This window comes from Mycteria americana, chromosome 7 (genome assembly GCF_035582795.1).
Source record: "Mycteria americana isolate JAX WOST 10 ecotype Jacksonville Zoo and Gardens chromosome 7, USCA_MyAme_1.0, whole genome shotgun sequence".
NCBI lineage: Eukaryota > Metazoa > Chordata > Aves > Ciconiiformes > Ciconiidae > Mycteria > Mycteria americana.
Window position 1 is genome coordinate 67,881,777 of NC_134371.1, and position 21,601 is coordinate 67,903,377.

Genomic DNA, 21,601 nt, shown 5'->3' on the forward strand with positions numbered 1-21,601 from the left:
GCCATGGGGTTTAAAACTGCACAGATCCAAGGGGTTGTGGCGCACGACCCGCGTGAAATGCATTCCAGGGCACCAAGAGAAAACCCTCTCTTGGCCAGAAGCCTTCCCTTATTACAGTAAACTAACCACCCTGTGCTAATGCAACTCTGCACAGTTGCACAGGTTTTTACATGTCATGTAACCAGCAAATACAGACTATTGCACTTACTTTTACATGTGAGTAAGGTTCCCGGCACCCAACATTTATCATGAGGTATTTCTCGCTTGTCAACGCTTAATCCAAAACTTGATGTGAGCTGCTGCAAACAGTAGTCCCAAACACTGCTGCTGCATCAGGAAAATTGTTTATTCCTAGCTGAAAGCAGTTGCTGTGACAGAGGGAGAAGGACCTGACACCTGATTTGGGTTAAAAAATCAGAAAGAGAGTGAAAGCAAGAGCCTTTTCTGCATGTTCAGATTCTCAGCTGGTCTTTCCTAGTAGAAGTTTTCATAAAGGCAAAAATTCCTGTTGTAATCCGTTGTTTCTTCATGGGGTGTTTTTGTATTTAATTCTCAGTTATTTTCACTTGTAAACGTTTTAGTGGAAATTACAAGATGACTCATGACAATGGTTTGGGTTTTGGTTCTCTTCAGGCCTGTCTATGTTTCTACTGTTCGACCTCAGTCCAAGCATATCGTTGTCATTGTGGACCATGGGGCTTCGGTCACGGAGACGCAGCTTCAGATCGCCAAGGATGCTGCTCAGGTTATTCTGAGCTCTATAGATGAACACGATAAGGTAAGTTTTCTCCAAGCAATGAGCATATTTTCATTGGTTTTAACCATGCTCAGTGTTTCAAGTTTTCATCCAAAGCAGTGTTTTCAACTTGTGGTCCATGGACTCATGGGGATCTGTGGTCTACCTCTAATGGGTGATGAAGACTTGAACTCACTTTTGGAAGCTTGTATTACTGCGGGGGAAACATTTGGGGATTCACAGGCTGAAAAAAAGTGAAAGCCACGGATCTAAGGCAAAATCTTGTTTCTGAGTAATGTTTAAAGGCTCCTTCGCCTTGGCAGAGATTTTAGGTGATAATCAGCAGTGTGATACAGTATGCAATTAGGAGAACCGTGCTCCGAGCCCGGCAACTTCTGAAGTTCTAGATTGCTTTGAACAACTTTATCTTTTGAACAATTTTACCTCTGAGGCTGGTTTTTTTGCTTGTGAAAATGGAAATTATTTATTCTGCTGCTATATTGGGGTGAGCTGAAACCTAATTAGTGTTTGGAAGATTCCCAGACAACCATGATACCAGCAAGGAGAGGCTAAAGCAAAGAGCCAAGAAATCTGGATTTTATTTCTTGCTCTGCCACAGGTACTCTACCTTACAATGAAAAAGTCACATAACCTGTAATTTTTTTAAGTACGGAATACAACCAGGGGCCCATAAGGTGCTTCTATAGGACCACAAGCAATCCCCAGTTTCATCTTTACTTTCAGTAATTCTCTGTTAGTAGGACCTTGATCATTCTTTGTGCTTGGGTTTTTTTTAATAGGAAGGGAGTTTCAGTCAAATCAAGTTGAAGGACAGCTGATTATAATCTTTGCCTTAAGTCTTCTCATTAATAGTATGGGAAAAACATTTCTAACTTCTGTGCTTTGAGAGAGTTCTAATACAGTATAGTAATGCTTATAGTTTAGCAGAATTAATAGTACTTAAATTTAAGTGTCAGAAGTATTTGTCTTAATATAGGCCTATAATGAAGAAAATACATTTAAGACATATATTACTTGGTCAGTAGCTCAGTGGTTATGAAACCTGTTATATGGGTATATAATTACTGCTTTATTCTATGACTGTCTTGCATCAGTCATGATTCATAGTAAAGTATGCCACTCATTTAATAAGACTGGTATGTTATGTGTATATTAATGCAAGTGTTACCACTACATGCCTTAACTTATTTACAGGATAAAAATTGCTGGTAGATTTGGCTTGCTTTGACTGAAACATTAAAACAACATAACGCTTTGCCTGTGAAAAGTTCTTAGAGGTGGGGGTTTTTTGTTGGTTTTTTTTTTCATTTTCTGTATGCACTCCACTTTTCTATAGGCACTCAAGGCTTTCCTGAAAACACTCTCTGCTGATTTTGTTTTCAGTTATCTCTAGTTCACTTAGGCTTCTGCCCAGAACAGTGTATTAACTATTATGTACGAGCAGAGTGAAGCTGACTTCGTCTGAGAAACAAAGACTGAAGTCTCTTTTCCTTGAAATCACCATAAGTCTAATCCTTTTCAAATTTGATGGATTTATGCCTCAAGCATTTATTTTTTAACAATTGAATTTTAAATCCACGGAATCTCTTCAGTTGGCTTATCATTGTGTTTTCTGTATCGGTGCGTAAAGAATTATAAATGGTAAGGTAATCCAATATAGTTTCTTCTCTTTCAAGATCTCTGTGTTAACCGTGGCAGAGACAGTAAGAACCTGCTCGCTGGATCAGTGCTATAAGACGTTTCTGTCTCCTGCCACTAGTGAGACAAAAAGGAAGATGTCCACCTTCGTTAGCAGTATAAAGTCATCTGACAGCCCTACGCAGCATGCAGTGGGATTTCAAAAGGCTTTCCAGTTGATACGAAATACAAACAATGGCACAAAACTCCAAGGAAGTAAGTCTCTTGTGCAATCCTGATTATTTCTGAGGCTTGCAAATGTCTTCTTATTTGAGATTCTCACTTTGACAGAGGCCAAAGGAGTGTAGTGTCTTGAATATTAAAAAAAAAAAAGCGGGGGGGGACACACATGTTTTTATTAAGTAGCATTTACTTGATCTGGAAACTGCATGAGTGACTGTTGAGTGTGGCCATTCCCTTTTAATTTATTTCACTTGCTGACTTCCCTTTCTTTTGTACTATAATATGAAACTGTAGGGTTGAATTGCCTGACAGGTGAATTATTTTCCAAATGTGTGCGGGGAGGTCCTTTTAATGAAAATTGCTCTTCCTACAGATTCATTGGCTTACTGCTAAAACATACGTGTATGGGTAATCTGCCTCACTGGAATCCTATGGAAATAGCCCTTCCTTCTGAGGGGAAAGGTTTTTTGAGAATGCCAATTATGGGTGATACTTTATGGAACGTGAGGTTGGCCTGGCTACATTTTCCTTCATCTAAGAATATCATCCTGAATTTTGGTGTATGCATGATGGGCTTTCTCCTTCCCATTCCCAAGACTGGGGTTTTTTTGGTGTGTTTTTTTGTAATGAGGATGTGGTGAAAGACGTGGAAAAGATGGATGTGAAATTGAGTGGCACGTCTGCTTGCCAGGAAGCCGTGGAAAGCAAATTCTTGAAGCTGTGCTCTGAGTGCTCGTCAGAGTCGAGTAACATTGCCAATGCCGTGGCAGGGTGGAGAAAGCAGAGCAATCTCTATCGGTTTAGTCAATTTATGGAACGCAGATCCCATAGCTTGGTCCTGTGCCTGCTCCAATGAGTGTAAATTCTTCATTGGCCTGAATGGCACCAGCTCAGAACAGAAGTGAAGAAGAAAAGCCCAAGAATGAAGGTGCTTTGGAAAGACTAAGGAAATGTGCTCCTTCTTCATGTGACTCTGGTTTATAAAATGGTGCTTTTGCTATTAAAGGTTCAGCCAACTTCTGAACTTTAGGCCATAGATACAGTGAAACTTGTATCTGACTGTACACTGCTTAGCTGAAAGATAGGGTTGTCAAGGGCAGGTTTTTACCATCCTCTGGCAAAATGATGAAAGGGGTGCAACTTTCTAGAAAATAAAAAATAAAATAAAAAATAATTAAGAAAAAATCCAGCACTGCTGAAGCTGGCTAGGATAAGATGCATTAGTCATCTCTTAGTTATTCCAAGAACATCAGCTGTAGAGTCTTGCAGCATCCTCCCACGTGTCTCTTCTGTTTGGCACTGTTTGTCTGTTAGGATTAGAAGGTTTTGGCATATTCTTCATTAATGTGAAAACACATACTTTTAGTAGATTTCATACCAAACAATTATTTTGGAGCACAAGTACAGAAAGTTAAAAGAAAAGGCAAATGGTTTGGATTTAGGCTTTCTCTAAGTGTGAAAGATTTTGAAGACCTAATGTGTATATAGCAAATTTCAGAATTCATAGGGCGAGACACAATAGGTTTGAGAAGAGGATGTTTATAAAACGTGTCTCATTTTCTCGTAAATAATCTTTTCATGTTTTTAAAAAAGAAAAATAAACCTAGAAAAAAATATCATTCATTTCACTGTTAATTTTCTAACATCCTGTTCCTGGAGAACAATGTGTGGGTGTGTCAGGGAAGCTATGGAGATACAGCCTCGCTCCCAAATTTGCACTGGAAAAGTTAGAAGGGAACTACTGGTATGAGATGGAAGAATTGTGCTGTTGGACACATCTGAATTTCCTGCCTTAAGCCAGTTCCTATTGCAGTCCTGCTCGGCAGACGCTCATCCCAAAATATAAGAAAATGCTCTACCACCGAGTACCTGAAAACGCTCTTGTTAAATAGGTGCTGCTGGTGGTGGTGCGTGTATGCATATATATAAAAATTTGCAGTGTATGTATTATATACAGACACACGCTATAGATAGATAGGTGAAGGAATAGTACACTGAATATAAGGGCCTTTTCCAGCTGTCAGCAGTGTTGTGTATGAAACAGGGTAGGATGATCAGCTATTGAATGATAAGATGCCCTGTTTAGCACTGGTCGCTAATGCAGACTTAGGGCTGTCTTATGTTACTCCTGCTAGCAAAGCTTTTAGACAGCAGCATCATGCCTGCCTGCAGTATATAGTAGCTATGCTATAGACTAGGAAACACATTAACAATTTTCCTTAAACTACAGCCAAAGCTGCGTTAATACCTGGCTTTGCTTTTTTCCGTAGTTTTAGCTTCAAAAAAAAAAAAGGAGGCAGAAATTCTCCCCAAATTAACAGCTCCTCTTAACTTGTTTGTATCAAAAGCCAATTCTGGCTGAAATTCTTTGCAAGTCATGATGACAAAATGTTCAGGTTAAAGCATTCATACCTATTTAAAAAAAAAAAAAACAACCACCCCCCAAAAAACCAAACGAGATGAGACAACAAAGTTGGTATATAACCAACTAACCTCATGTGCTTCGGGTTATATGGTGGTGTGTAATCCCTACAAGTGTCTTAATTACATGCATAAAACACTTTTAATACTGAGATATAATATGATGAAACAGGATGGTGTGTGAGCAATGGTTTGAATTTTCATGTTCAAAGGCTTTGAGGCAGGCCGTTTGCCGAGAACATACTCAGCTTGAAAAACGTGTTCAACTTCATGCAGAACGAGGCGATGATTAATGGCGCTGTGCCGCGTCACATTTCTCAAGCATTACGCTCTAACCTGCACCATACGAGAGCGTCGGGTGCCTTTCATCCTGCGGCGTCCTCCAGCTATCGCGCTGCAAGTCAGGGACTAAATTGCAGCAGCGCTAATGCAGGCGCAGAGGAGGAGGAGTGGGTGAAAAGGTCTTTTGCAAGGATTTTGCGTTTCTCTTGTATGGCTGTTAGGATGCCTGCCACCATGCTATAGCAGGGGCCGATCGCACGGCCAAACCTTACTGGAAGGGAGGACGAGGAGGGCCCCGTGATCAGCAGCAACAGCTATGCCGATCCCCCTGCACGGCTCTTGCAGCAGCAACGGCTGGGAAAGCACCGTGCGCTTTTCATGTAGGAAATACAATCGGATGCTCCCCTGGGATGCAGCGCAGCTCCGCTCTATAGAATTGCAGGGTGGGAGAACAACAGTGGGTCAGGAGGAAACTTGCGGGTTTTTTGCTTTTTTTAAGGCCTCTCCATGGAGTTAGAGCAGCTTCTGCAGCACACTGCATGCTGGTCTCGCGTGCTCCTGCCTGGCTGCAGCCAGGCCAGAAGGTGCCCGTGAGGTCTGCGCGGGAGAAACGAGCCGCAGTGCTGCTGGGTAGCTGGTAGGCACCGAATCAAACAGATGTTTGTTAAATGCTGGGGACGGAAGTTTAATAATGAAGGATATAATTCATAGGGCTGCAGTGTGGTTATCCATTGTAGATTCCTGTGAATCTCACAAATGAAGCTGTTGGCAATGTAAGCAGATGTAAGGGCTCTTACCACATGACTTTCCTGAGTTAAAAATCTAATGCACTTTCTGATATATATATATATATATAAAATTCTTTTTAGATACCGATATGGTCATAATTTATCTCTCGGCTGGGATTACATCAAAAGATTCATTGGAAGATGATAAAAAAGCTACTCTGCGTGTCATCAATGAAGAAAATAGTTTCCTCAATAACTCAGTAATGATTCTTACTTACGCGCTTATGAATGGTGAGAAATGTTTTTGTATTTCCAGTGGATGGTGGATGAAAATTCCCTTTCACTGTACAGCTAGTTTATTAAGCTCATCCAAATGTAATTCCATGCCTTATTTGGAGCAGTTTGTTAATGGGTTTTGGCCCGTGTAATCCAGAGGCTGCATCCAGATGTTACGTCTTTGGTGTATAAAACTGTGTGCCACTATATGGTTATATATCACAGTGCAGCTGCCCAGGATATAAAGTGCTGTTGCCTAAATTGTCTAGTGGCAACCAGACTGAATTAAATTTGATAACTATTGCAACTGTAAACCTTCCTGACACCACACGTGTTTCCTGGTGCAGCAAAATGAGAGTATACGTGACACCTATTTCAGTCATTAGCCGAGGAGCATGAATGTGGCATCAAATTTAATCTGAAGTGCTTTGATAACTGAGGACCCAACTTAAGAGTGAAGTTAAATATGAAGATCACGCACACAGTAGTTTGGCATCCTGTGCTTTTTCCCCACAAAGCATTTTTAATAAGAAGGCTGTATGTTGTATTACTAAAAATTGCACACAGACTCTAGCCAAGGAAGCTAATGCTTAAGCTAATGTGTCCTTTGCTGTAAATTTAAATACTCATTTGAGACCTAATATGTACAAAAGTCTTTGATTTGTCTGCAGGAATAGAGCCTGGGACTTATGTAAAATGTGAAACTTCAACGTTTAAGCTAAAGAACAAAGCCTGTTTATCTCCAAGGGCGTATAATATGCTCCTGGTCCTTTATGTGGACCAGCCACCAGTGGAGAACAAAGAGCTGTCCTGTGGATTTATGGGTCACATAAGTCTTTGTTAAAAGATCTTGTTTAAAGTGGTTATGTGAACAGCATGTTGAATTTTTGCACTGTGCAACAGTATGTGAGAGGCAATCTTATTAAATTTTGTACTAGCTAATTACTTTTCCTGAAACCATACTAGTCTTTCAGCACTTTACCTTATCGCTTAAATAAGCCTATAGTATATTCAGTCGTACAGTATAGCATATGTATCATTTTGCTTTTATCAACAATACTTTGGAGTGAGATACAGAAGTCTTGAAGGCAAGTAAGCTGCTTCTATCTCCTTCTATTTCTCGCATGTCTGTTTCAGAGGGAGTGACAGGTTTGAAGGAACTGGCCTTTCTGCGAGACCTGGCAGAGCAGAACTCGGTGAAGTACGGGGTGCCGGACCGAACAGCCCTCCCTGTGATCAAAGGAAGCATGATGGTCCTAAACCAGCTGAGTAACCTGGAAACTACAGTTGGCCGATTCTACACAAACCTCCCCAACCGAATGATCGATGAGGCAGTCTTCAGTCTGCCTTTCTCAGATGAAATGGGAGATGGTAAGTGCTTACACTGAATTTAGGTATAAAACATAAGAGATTAGGTTCCTTTTTGCTTACGTATTCCTAAATATACTGTAGTCTTATAAGGTGATGCTTCTAGGTGTGTTCCCAAGGCAAATGTAAAATTAGCCTGTCATGCCAGTAGGTTTTTTATCTGCAGAAGATCTAGTTATGAAAAAAGTGGTAATAAGACATGGAGTAGATAGATTCAGCTTGGATTCTTGGGGGTGAAATTTGTTTTTATACATGTGTATGTATACGGCACCCATAATTTAATTTGTGGAGAGAAGTTCTTTGTACTTGAGGGAAGCAGTCTTGTCATGTTGAAATGACAGCCGTGACCATGCTGCACCATTGCAGCATTCATTATTTCAGTACTTCTATATGTCTTGAGGTCTTACCGGTAGACTCAGGGGGTTGCATAGGTCCCTGCAGTGGAGGAGAGAAAAAGTTCTTGTCCTTTGAGCCTCCCTTTCCTGTGGAGCCATGCACGTGACTTTTGAGTCATCCTTCCAGCTGGAGTTTTTTTGTCTTTGCACCCCAAGCAGTGGCTTGTCACAACTAGTTTAGCGTCCATGCCCTGCTGCCGGGCTGTAAAGGGTGGGGATGCCGGATGCTGGCAGTCAGACCTCTGTAAGAGGGGGAAGGCAACCAGCTTAGCAAATGGCACAAAGAGAGATTATTAAATATTGTCCCAAATATGCTATCCTTAGCTCTTCCTTTAGCTTCAGCACACTTGGTCTGCCCCCAGCATCAGGCAGGACAGGAAGGCTGAGCTGGCTGGTGATGGCTCGGACAGTCAGGAGCAAGGGATATGCTGAATTTAGTGGAAGCCTGGTGACGGTTTTTCCATAGACTGTGAATGCATCCTGAAGAATATCTTAATGCAGCAGATGTCTGTAGTCTGGGTCTACCATCAGTTTCTAATTTATGCTGATGTGGTGGGAAGGTGCATGCATCTGCCTTTTTACCTTAAAACTAGATGCCACGTTACCAAGTGTTCAATTTGAGCTACATCCAGTAATGGAGAGACTGAAGGTGTAGATATCGGTAGAGACTTCTGGGAGCGTACCAGCATGAGTATAAGGTGACACACGTGTAAGAAATGGAGAAATCAGATGGTTTAATTTGTGCTCAGGGTAGGCATCTGATGCAGGGTGATCCTATAGGGATCCTATCCTCAGGTTCAGGAGGTAGGGAGTGGTCTTAGGCTGCTCCCACAGTGCTGGCAGAGCTCTGGCAGGCAGTCCCACTGCCTGAGCTAATACTTGCCTAAGTGTCATCACTTGTAAGCTGCAGTACTGCTGCTCCTTTTACCTTTGGGATTTGGTGCCCTTCCTAAAGCTCGGCATACATGCTTGGAAGGTTGGAGCTGTAGGGTTTACAGTTCTAGTAAACCCTACAGCTCCGACCTTCCAAGTTGCTAGTTCTTGGACAGCTCTCCTGACATTTCTCTAGCACTGCTCCAGTGCTCTGTAAAGAGATGTGACCATCACAGTGATGTTAGGAAATACGTTGGTGACTTTATATTGCTTTGACAATTGAGCAAATTCTGTATTTCTTCATTCAGGACTTTGCATCTTCTTAGTCTCGGCTGGTACGTAGGAGTAGTTGAGGGTTATGCTGAATAGTTTTCAAGGGCTACTGAGTTTAAGTTGCACGCTTGCCTTGTGTGTTGAGTCCCAAAACAAATTTAAGATTATTCTTGAGCATTCTGAGTCAGAATGCTTGCTACTTTCTGCATTTCCTAACCTCGGTAATTAAGCTGTATTATTACTCTCTCACAAAGCCATATCCAAGCATAATGGAAAATTTGAGCAACAGAAGGATTAGAAATGGTGCAAGAGAAGAGATTTGTCTTACATAAACACCAGAGTGTGCTTAAAAGCTTGTACATGCAAATGAAGTTTATATTGGTTTGAAGGAAAAGAGTCACTGAGTTTCCAAATAGCAGTGGTGTAGAAAGTAAGAGAAATAAGGTATTACCGAGAGTTCTTACCTCGGGGACAAGATGCCTCACAAACCATTGTGTAATTATGGGTATGATTCCCAGTACAGTGGCCGTATTGGGATTTAGTTAAGCAGAGGGCATTTAATATTCTGAATATGCAATTAGATGAGCAATAATTCATCCCTATTGTTGCTTTACAAGTACAAATTCTCTTCCTCCTTCCTCCCCCTATTTTTTAAATTGCCTTAAACAGTGTTAAAGGAACAAAATACTATCTTGGCTTTTCATGCACACGCATTTCTTATCTGTAAGGCCATCCGCTTGTAGGCTGACAAAAACCCCAAAACATTAATTGTGGTGTGTATTTTAATAAATTGATTAAATGTACCTTAGGTCACTGTCAGAAACATAGAAATTAACTCATTAGGGAGAGTGGCTAAAGCCAGCCAGACATGGCAGATAACCTGCTCAGCTTCACTGTAGGCATGCCAATTTTTGTCCATATTCCAGCAAGGAATACTATATAAAATGTAACTGTATAACATTTTAAAATGATAAAGTGCATGCTCTGTTTCCTCTAAAAATAATTAACTAGATGATATTGCTGATGGTTTTATGTTATTTCTCTCATTCTAAGGCCTGATAATGACTGTAAGTAAACCATGTTACTTTGGAAACCTGCTGCTAGGGATTGTTGGAGTAGATGTTAATCTCGCATATATCTTGGAAGATGTCACCTATTATCAAGACTCCTTGGGTTCCTACACTTTCCTCATTGATAATAAAGGTAAGTTTTTAGCTCACATAATCTCTTCTAGTCCCACTGAGATCATTAACTATCAAAAGGAAACTCTTAATTCTCAAGTCTCTAAATAGTCTGTAAGTAATGAATGGTAATAAAAGATTGGTTAGTTTTGCCTGAGTGTTGCCAGACAGCTGGAGACTGTAGGTGGATTCACGACTTGAAATTTCTGTACTGGAGTTTTGATGTGGAAATGCTTACTTGCTGTTGAGATTTTCTACATGTGTCACATCGAGGTTTTCTGTATGTGTAGGGCAAAAGGCAAAACTGGTATATATGTGTGTTCAGCTCTTTTCCTCTGATCCTTACCTCTTTTATTGCTTGGTTCTTTGAGCTGTCGTTCATTTGCAACTTACCACGTTCTTAGTTCGCAACTTCTTTGATGATAATATTGCTTGTTCACTTACATTTGTTAAGCCTTTGTAAAAACTGTATGTAGTTACTGTATTCTTTTTTTTTTCCCCTGTGAATATTCATCCTGGACTCAGCTGTTACAATGCATTCAATGTCTGGTTTTGTGTCTTTATTTTTTAGGATACACTCTTATGCACCCATCCCTTACCAGGCCCTACCTGTTGTCCGAACCACCGCTCCACACAGATATTATCCATTATGAGAACATTCCTAAATACGAGCTGGTGCGCCAGAACATCCTTAGGTAAGAACTGGGGTGCAAGTCCAAACATTAGCAGTCCTTAGGGCACTAGAAGTATTTCTAGAGGAGTTTTAAGAGAATATAAGGTAAAGTTCCTTTTCCTACAAGATCTGGCTACTCGGATGGATTTATTTTTTTCCCTTTCCCCAAATGCAGAAGAGTTCTAGTTTGGTTTTTCCTCCAACTTTCTTCATTTTATCATTTGGTGTGCTAAGCAGTGGTTTCCACAGCTGACCTGGGGGATACTCTTTCTAATGTCTATTGTGGTGGAATATTTTCCACTGTTTGGTCTGGGTTTTTCTTTAGCCTTTGTCTTATCTGAGTATGTGTTTTAACCCAAAATGTGGCGGTACATAAGCGCATTTTCAGCATACATAACTTTTTCTTCACCTAAGACAGACAATAGTTAATCTCTTCATATCTTATGATATTTTTATAAATGTACAGTAGATGGGTTTTGCTTAAGAGCTTTCTCAGTGTTTAATAAAATGCTGTGTGTTATATTTGCCAATCTAGCATTCCACTGGGCAGCCAAATCATTACAGTTCCTGTGAACTCCTCACTGTCTTGGCATGTAAACAAGCTGAGAGAAGTTGGAAAAGAAGCCTACAACGTCAGCTATGCCTGGAAAATGGTAAGGAATAAAAGCGACGCTGTTGCGGGATGGCACAGAGTAAGCTCATATATTGAAGAGTACATTAATGTATTGAATATAGTGAAGCATGAAGTATTGCTATACATTGAAGTATGAAAGGTTTGAATTACTCAGAAACTGCATGAATGGGGGGGGGGCGTTGTTCCAGTGAAGAACCAATGAAATTACCATTTCAGGGTTGTTACCGTGTCATCCTCAGAGATGTGTCTGTATGGATACGTGTATGCTCTTTCTTCATGAAGGTGCTCATTTATTTCATAAGACATACGTAATGTACGGTTACATAGAGATTATACTCATGCTTTCCCAATGCAAGTAAAGCTATACTGCTTTGGACGTCATACTGCAAGCCAGGTGACACATAAATACCTACCAGAGACCACATTTCAATGTAGTGCTGAGGCAGAGTTTAGTATTAAGTCATTCTTTTGCTTAAAACCGTTGTTATGTTTGGGGCAGAGTAGTACCATCCATTAATTAATACAATTGGGAAAAAGTCAGCTTCTCATTCTGATACTATCTTGTTGCAGAACTGTATCAGTAGCCAGTGATGATGTTTGCTCTAATTTAACACTTTTCTTACAAACATCAGTTATATCAAAGCTTTCATTGAAACTGAGTATGATGTGTATGCAACAGGCTATATTACTAGTTGTAAGAGCTTTAAGAGAGCTTCTAGCAGCTGTCTTCCCTTCTGCAGTTTTGAACATATCTGAACGCTAATCTTGACCCAGGGATTAAAATGGAATCTAAGGTTAAATATAATCCAGGTGAATTTCGCTGATGCCAGAAATAATTGGCTACTTCTTTGCGCCAACAAACTTAGGAGGGTACTTGTGGATCATTTCACAGTGTCAAGTTAAATCCAACCTAAAAGATTAAGCCGAGCAGCTTTAAGAGATTAAATCTGTCATTGTGTAACAGAAATTCACATAGAAGGGTGTCTGGAGCTAATTTTCTAATGTTGTAATGCTACATTAAATATCAAACACCCTTGCAGCTAAGCAGCTCCAGGTTTTGTTAGTCTGATGTACTATAGTTACTTAAAATATACAAACCAGTAAAGCATGTGACACATGCAGCACACAATTAAGAGTGGTAATGATAAAATCTTATTTTTGAGAGTTAGTTTACCCATATTCTTCATAATGGGAATACCAATGTGTTTTTATCAACTGTGAACCTGAAGCCTCTCCTCTGTTAATGACACTTCAAAAAGTATCCACGAAACAGTGTTAGAAATTACTGCAAGTTGAGGAACAAAATGAAAGTCTTAGAGCAGTCTTTTTTCCTGAAAACTACGTATTTTTATTTTGTGCATAGACTGTGGAAAAGTACTTTTTGTACAACTTTGTGGCTCCAGTACATACAGGATAGTTACAGACTGGAACGTGGCTGTATGGGACTGAGTTGCTGTTAATCAAGTCTCTACCCTGAACAGAGACCAATATGGCTTGAAAGTTTTATCTGCACAGTCCTTCTCTCTGTTTTCTGTAGGATCGAGTCCGTATTAGCTTCTTTGAAAGAGAATTGTCTGTTTTCAGAGAGAGTGGGAACTGTGATCCTTGAGAGTATGGCGAAGTGTGGTGGCACCTTCCAGAACTGGACGAGATGAGCAGTTAAAGAAAAGAGAACGAATGCCAAATAGAAAATAAGTTCTGTAACACCTCCACCTTTTTGTTTTAGTTTAATGACTTGCCCTTGTTTTTCAGGTCCAGGACACATCCTTTATTCTGTGTGTCGTGGTGATACAGCCAGAAATACCTGTTAAACAGCTGAAGAATCTCAACACTGTCCCCAGCAGCAAGCTCCTGTATCATCGACTGGATCTGCTGGGCCAGCCGAATGCCTGCCTGCACTTCAAGCAGCTGGCTACCTTAGGTAAAGCTTTCTTGCAGTTCACCTTGACCTCATGCATGTTTCTGTAGAGTGTGGCAGCAGAAAGTAAAACTCATCTCACAAAACACTAGAAATACTCTCCTCTTGAGATGCTTTTATTTCCAGGCCTGATTTTCTAATCAGCTGTACCTTCTTATAGCTCAGCTCTTCATTGATCGTAGCTACCCTGCTCAGTGGCAAGCACTTGCATGGGTGAACACAGTGGGACTGCTCATCAGAGCACAAGATAAATGCACCGTGAGTCTTGCTTGATCAAGTTCCCAGAAAGCAGACTGGGGAGAGTGAGAGATGTCTCACCAAGCTTAAAACTAAGTTCTGTTCTCTTGGCTGTAAAGCAGCTTATTGACAAATAACATAAGTAGGATGAAGTCCCAGCCAGTCCTGCAAGAGCACTTTTTGACTTTGGATTTATGCAAGTTTTTCAGTGCCATAAGCATTTAATACCATCGATCCATGTGAAGTCAGAAGTTATGCCTGTTGGGGGAGACTGAGAACTCCTGTGGGGTGATGGTTTCCAGACCCTCCTTACCTGGTTAAAAATTTTCGGGTTACTGACGCATTCCTGCTTTGATAAGCTAAACTGATTCTACTCTACCTGACTAATTTCTGTAGTTGCTCAAACATTGCTGGAAAGAAGGAGAGTCTCTTTGGCAGTGTAAGTTCTAGTGTCTGGAAACGATAGAGAACTTAAAAACCATAATATATCCTAAGAACATAGAGTTTTTTTATATAAGCGTCGTAAGTTTCAAGCTTTCATATTTAGGTATTAATCTTGGGGGGTTTTGCTAAAATCTGTGCTGTATTATAAGAAGTTCTGAATTAACTGCTTTTGGATGGAGCAAGGTTTGAAGGTCTCATGGTGGATTAGCAGCACAGTTGTGATATTTTCTTAGCTATATTGCAGTGTCACAAATAGCTAAGTGAGATTAGGCTGGAGGAGTTATGGAAGAACTTGACAAACCTATGGAAATTGCTTTGCCAATTGTTTAAAATACAGGGTTTTTTCTTTCTTTAATGTGGTGCCTAGTCTTGATTATCTTATATCCAGAAAGACAAGATATAAATGGAAAATATCCAAAAAAACGCAGTACTAAGCTGACAAGTGGAAAAACTTCATGCAAAGCAAAATGCAATCACATCAGAATATTTGGTCTGGGGAGCAGATGAAGGACTGTAATAGAAGTTCATAAGTGATGACTGCAGTACATATGGTTGCTGGATGTATGGTGATGTGTTTTAGAGGAATGTGAATAAAAGCAGAACACTTCACATACTCCAGTGAAATTTTTCCTCTGGAGACCATTACACACGGGGAAATCGGGTTCCATGGGTCAAAGATTCAGAAAAGGCATTCTTCTCAACCTTCAGCCCTGCATCATCATAATCGTTTTTCTTTTTAAAAAGAAAAAGCTGTCTGGTATTGCAGTTTCTGCACAATGGAAGTTTCCTTTCTAGTCAGTTCTGAAAATCACCCCAGACAGCCACACTTTTATTGCTAAGCTCTCTCTTCTGCGCTTGTAATTCTCCATTTGTTCGTTATCTGTAAGTGAAAGTACTCGTTTTTGTTTTCCTCTGCCGTATCTAACCTAAACATGGATAATTAATTTCTTCTTCTTTAGCACAAAATCTTTTCTTAAGGGAAAACAGCTTCTGTAATCTTTCGAAAAGTAGTAATTCAGAAATTGTTTAGACTTTGAGAACAAAGGCACTAAAGTTTACCAAATAACACGTGGAGATCAGAGTAAGTGGGCTAACTTTGTGAGTTCTGTATTTTGAAGCAAGAAAGGTAGTTCATGTGCAACAAAAGTTTTGCCAGTGCCTGGGGAAGCAAGCTGTGCTGGTAAGCGCTCTGGTTTGGATGGAGAACTTCACGTTTCCTGCCCTCGCTCACAGTCCACCCGTGACCTGAAGGAGCTGTGAGCTTTGCATACTGAAGTGTGGGAGAGTGGAGGAACAGGCAGAGGATACCCTTTCGTGGTACGAATGTGTTTACTATGCGATATGTGCAATTCATTGTCCTTAACTTTCTCATATTTTGCTATTTTTAGAAAGCCCTACGGTAATGCTCTCTGCGGGCAGCTTCTCTTCTCCGTACGAACATCTCAGCCAGCCCGAGACGAAGCGGATGGTGGAGCATTACACAGCGTACCTCAGCGACAACACGCGCCTGATTGCCAATCCTGGCCTTAAGGTACGTCCTCAGTGCTGACCGCTCTGGTCAGCCCTGGAGACCCTGGTTTCCTCCCGCCCCATGCCTTCATCCAGGAGGAGACTACCTGAAGCATTGATCTCCTGATGCTCGTAGGGTTATGGAGTGGTGGTTTGGGGTGGTATTCCCATGCCTGGAGAGATGGCCGTGGGCTTGAAGGCCCAGAAGAGTGGAGAGAGGAGAGGGCTTCCTCCCCAGGAGAGGGGGGAAAAGTTGATAAGCAGCTATTGAAATGAAGAAAAATTAAAGCTGCAGTAAATTCTTAGCGGAAATATCTTTGTGTTCTTAGGCATATAAATGAGAAATTTCTATTTTGTGTGCAAGCGGAGCAGTATTTATATTTATGTGAAGTAAGAAAGCAAACGCTAAAAGCTGCAGAGATAACGACAACAATATTTCATTATAATAAGCTTTTCCTTTGCTTGGAATGTGCCAGATCCGTCTGGTGTGAGAAGACTTTAAACAAGTAATTGAGTTTAGATGATCTCCGATCGCTCTTTAGGAAACCCCGCGAGCAGCTTATTATCTTTTCATGCAAGTCTTAGAGGAACCCTGCCAGGTCCGCCTTTGTTTTGCAGTTCTCTGTCAGAAATGAAGTAATGGCTACCAGTCACGTCACAGATGAATGGATGACACAAATGGAAATGAGTAGCCTGAACAGTTATATTGTGCGCCGTTACATAGCAACCCCCAATGGGGTGCTCCGAATTTACCCCGGTTCCCTCATGGACAAAGCATTTGATCCCACCAGGAGACAATGGTGAGTTTTTAGGGTCCTGTTATCAAAGCTTTGGATAATCTTGGAGGGCAATAAGGAAAATATTTGGTATCGATTTCATAGCCTGGGGTTTTTTTATGGCCAGCTATAAACTATTTAACTAGAAATGTTTTCATCGTGGGTAAAAGGCTTGGTGCTTAAATACAGCTAGTTAAAATCTTTATTGGTTCTAATTTCAACCCTTTTTATTTTAAGTGATAGTTGCTGTTTCATATCCCTGCTATGGCAGATGGGAATATAAATATTCAGAAAATGAGCATCGCCTTTAGGGATTAGCTAATTCGGGAGTGTTTTCAGCTCCTTGTGCCATTTTTGGTTGTTAATATTTTAGTCTTTTTGTTTGTTTACAGTGTGTTTACTTGCTAATTTAGAGTAGGAATTTGCTGGCTTGACTGTGCACTATTAATTATGCACTAGCATCTGATTTGGGAAAATATTTGTATACATTACAAATGGGAGCCTGAGACATGAGAGCGCTCTGGAGCGTGCTTTGACGGGTGTGCTTTGTTGAAAGGAGCCAGCCAGGTGCCGCCGCACAGCGACGCTGGGAAAGGCACGAGCCAGCGCCAGGTCCCAACCCTCCAGCTGTACGGGGAAGGCTCTGAATTGCTCCTGGCATTGGCCGTGCTGTAGTGCTCCTGACCCATGTTTTCCCTGAAAAAAATCATTACCATAGCTACTGACTAGCTTTTCTTCAGGTTTTCTTCCTTTTTGTTGTTATGTTTTTGCTGACAGATAAGATGATGGAATTTTGCTCTCTTTTTTTGTTGTGAGATAAACAGGGTGTATTCATGTTGTAAATTAGCTGAATGCACTTTTACAATCCCTTGTCTCCATTTTAAAAGCTCTCAAATTATTTTCATTATTGTTCTTGGGGGGGGGATGTGTTTTTTGCTTTTACACTTCACTGATTTTTTCAAACCATGGTTTTGAAAAAGCCTCCATATGCAGCATGCCATAGTGTCTTGGTTTTTATAGAGAGCCAAATGGCAGTGTTTTGGAAAGAAGATGCAAGCAAAGCACTAGTAATAAAGTAGAATTCAGTCACTTTCACAGTGCAGTCCAGACTCATGGGTTAGTATACGGGAAAGCAAAGTAATAGTTTTTTTTTCATACACAAAAGTGTTTCCAACAGTGGGAATGTTTTATAAACTCTCTTATGACAGTAGGAAGATATTTGACATTATTGTGACTCATTTAATGTTGACAATGTTTTAAAGGAGATTGTAATTTGTAATCACTTTCTGACATCTTTCCAGATTTTCACGTGTGAATTCTGCGTATAGGACATCCCTTCTCCTCCACTTGCAGCATAATAATTTTGCCAGTGTTTGCTTTGAGTTTGAGACTCCGCTGGCACTAAGTCACACATTGTTCTGGGGAAAATGTCTACAGCAATGTTAAACGCATTCTATGCAGAAGTAAACTGAGCTTTTTTTAATGCAGTTGTATGTACTGAGGAACCATTTACTGAGCAAGTCTGGTTTAGGTCTGGGTCCTAATCATACTTAGGTACTTGTTTAATATTAAGAAACATTAATATGTTAGCACATTGTTCACAGTGAGCAGAATTCAGCGTTTGTCTGTTTTTCTGCAAAATCAAGGATGCTGTCTTAAAGTTTACAGTAACCCTTTTTCATTAATTATGAGTGTTTCTTTTGGCTGCCCTTAGGTACTTGCATGCAGTGGCTAATCCAGGACTAATTACCTTCACTGGTCCCTACTTAGATGTTGGAGGGGCAGGCTACGTCGTTACGATCAGTCACACGGTCCATTCTTCCAGGTAAATTGTGTTTAGAGGTTTGTGTCAAGCAAGAATATTCTCAATTATCAACATGTGCTTTGGGTAGGAGAGAAATATGCTGAGCAACTCCTACGCGTTCAAGAACTGAAACCCAAACCTGTTTTTAAAATGCTTTTGATGAAATGTAATATAACTTTGTGTAGATTCAGTATATTGAAATACTGTGAAAAATCCATGTTGTATGAATAGGTTTATATTCTGTAGCTTTATTGATATATGAATAATAACAGCGTATAGGAAGAAAGATTGATTGGTGAGAATGTGCTCCTGGGTGAACGTGAGATGAGATGTCATGTATGCAAGACAAGGACCTGGGAGGAGGAGAGGGATCGCTTTCATTAGGCAGTTTGGGATATGTTCCCTCTCTCCTGGTAGTCAAATACTGTTTCATCAAGACAGCTAATCTCTAAATTTCCTGAAGTTACTCACACTTCTGCAGTTGTATGTACTGGGGTGATGTTTGGAAGGGAGTAAGAGGTGAAAGCAGATCTACCTAACTGCAAATGGAGGTCAGTCCACAGGACTGTTTTAATTAAAGCTCCGTCCGTACTCCAGGAATTGGGGGAGCTCCTCGCCTGGGCTGTTTAAATTCGGCGCCTCTGGACAGGGGCTTTCAGGAGTGAGAACTTCTTGAGGAGAAGCCTGTAAACCTTCAACTGCCCTTACAGGATTGCAGAAAACAAATCAGAGTGGAAACAGCGGCCCGTGCCTTTGGGATTGAAACCCAAATGAACGTCATAGCAGTATAGGAAGAAGCATTTTCTTTATTAATGAGTCTTCTGTGCCTTAAAAAAAGGAAAGGGGAAATTCTAAGGTATCTTCATTCAAAGTTGATCAAGAGAATCTCGATGTTTCCTTTATTCTCAGTACAGTTAATATTACCACCAGTGGAGTCAGTCTCTCTATGAACAGCTTGTCAGTACTGGAATGACCCTTTCCTCGAGGACCAGGATTTTTTGGTTTCAGCTCCCTGCTCCCTTTGGTTTGAGATGTGGGCTGTTTAAAGGAGGTCAGTTTATAGAATACGTACTAAACCTTTCCAGCATAAGCTCTCCCAAGTTTCAGAAATGATAGTTACTCGTTTTGTTTTTTACACGGACTCTCTTCCAAGACTTTTCACCGAGCGTGTGGCTTCTGCACAGGCTCCATCTAAGACCCCAGCAGTACAAAGGTAACTTCTAACGTTGCGCTGACAAATACAGATCACAAAGCCAGCAGAGCCCAAGACGCTGCTTTTCTACTCTTCTCAGAGACATCTCGGCTTTGTTTGGGATTTCCCACCACAGGACATCTGCCTGTCTTTTTTGGCAGGAGTATTATCAGGCCTAATGCCTGTGTGGTGCTTCTCACAGAGGAATTGACTTAAGGGAAATAAACACTTTTGTAAGAAGAGAAGTGCAATTAATAAAAATTCTGATTTTTATCTAGTAAGAGATGGTTTAGTTAGCTTTAAGAACTTAAAGCTCATGTGGGTTATTAGACCATGATTAAAGAACAGTTAAACAAAGTTTGGCAGATGTGAGTGTGATTCCTGGGTAAATATGACCTCTAAAGCTTATAGTCACATGCGGTTATAATCCCCAAAGAGGTCTTAGTTAAAAAAAAAACAGAGGGGTGGGGGAGGAATCAGTAGAGTTAATAGGCATCCTCGCATTAGAAACTGCTGTGTGGGTTTAAATAACATTAGTTTATCTAGAACTGACGGTTACCTCTCGTTCCCACGTTACGTATATCTTATTTCTTTTTTGGAGGCTGGGAATAGAAGATTCATGCAAGAAGTTATTTAATGCAGCTTACATCAGCAAACTAGAAGGATTTAATGCTTAAAAACGAAGCTAAAATATTTATAGCGTTCCTAATGGCTTTTTGTCTGTTAGGACAGAGCAGTAACTTCGTAGCGTGATGCCTTGTCACATAGAGTTAAATGTATCTGTGCTGCTTCACTGTCATCCTTTTTCCCATTCCTTTTCCATGAAATGGGTAGTGTTAAATTAAGTGCAGGTTTTTAGAATCTATATTTATGAATCTGCAAATTAGATTTTACTACATCTTCACTGTACCTCTCTAAAAGCAAACAAACTTTTCAGTCCAGTAAACAGAGTTGGTTTTATATGGATTGCAGGTTGCCAGCAGCCTCTACTTGGTATAGTCCAGCTGTGCCGTTCAGTTATCTTCTTTTTCGAAACATTTTTATTCCTGTCTTCAGAGACAAAATTATTTAGAAGGGTAAATTTTAAAAAGTAGTAAGGCAAAGGTGTCTCCTTTGTTGTCACCATAAGGCCCACAAAGGTGCAAAATAGCACGCCCTGCGATTTGAGGATGAGCTGATCATTCTGGGTCCTTCAGGGATGAGCTGTAACTTGGTCTGGCCGTGCCATCTCAGGGCTGCGGGAAGCAATCTGTGAGAATTTGGGTGTTAGAAACGTAGGAGTGACAGGGATTGCTCAGTAGCCTCAGGCTACTGCAGACCACCACATAATAGAATCATTTTCGTAACCTGCTGTCATAAATATTAGTTATTTTTCTCTATTATTCTATTAGAAGGCTTTTGTTCCAGAACCTTGCTGCTCTGATACCCAGCTGCCCAGTGGGGATTTGTGCCTTAGCTCAAGTGCATTGATTCAGGAGGTCTTGCATATCTGGATGTGTCTCCTGCGGGGAAGGTGGGAATTTGCCAGGACAGGAAGTTTTGGGAAAATAACAACATAAATGGAATAGAATTTCTATTTGGAGCTTTCAGCATCCAAACGGTCTCAGCCAAATGTCAAGACTGCGCTTCTTCCAGGAGACCTCTTGCAGTTGCTTCACTGATGGCGAGGAAAGTTAAAACGATACGACTGAGCAAAAGTAGCGCTTTTTTACCTTTTGTAGAGCCGTGAGAAAATACACTTCCATACATCAGCCGGAGACTGTTTTGTCGGTCTTTGATGTATCAGTTGCTAAGGCAACTGTGTATATTCCCAAACTGGTGTGTAAAAATAGGAACACAAGCGCATTTTCAGCGTGGGCGAAATACTGCAATTCACAGCAGCTCTTCCTGCCACTGCTGGTGAGCATCCACAGAGACTCCAGGTTCTGCCCTTTCCCTAAATGTTGATTTTATGGTTGCCCTACACTGGGGAAAGATACCGAATCGGAACATTTGTGAAG

At 40.7% G+C, this 21,601-nt stretch overlaps 1 protein-coding gene across 1 annotated transcript in view; it reads left to right on the forward strand.

Annotated features, from left to right (window-relative positions):
- Nucleotides 1-21,601, forward strand: part of CACHD1 (cache domain containing 1) — a 112,715-nt gene that overhangs the window by 78,004 nt on the left and 13,110 nt on the right. The window contains exons 6-16 of the mRNA XM_075508915.1: nt 634-778; nt 2,434-2,650; nt 6,190-6,339; nt 7,462-7,695; nt 10,287-10,436; nt 10,986-11,109; nt 11,623-11,740; nt 13,474-13,642; nt 15,709-15,851; nt 16,448-16,629; nt 18,320-18,430. Of these exons, the coding sequence (XP_075365030.1) occupies nt 634-778; nt 2,434-2,650; nt 6,190-6,339; nt 7,462-7,695; nt 10,287-10,436; nt 10,986-11,109; nt 11,623-11,740; nt 13,474-13,642; nt 15,709-15,851; nt 16,448-16,629; nt 18,320-18,430 (1,743 nt within the window). The remainder of the gene's footprint in view (nt 1-633; nt 779-2,433; nt 2,651-6,189; nt 6,340-7,461; nt 7,696-10,286; nt 10,437-10,985; nt 11,110-11,622; nt 11,741-13,473; nt 13,643-15,708; nt 15,852-16,447; nt 16,630-18,319; nt 18,431-21,601) is intronic.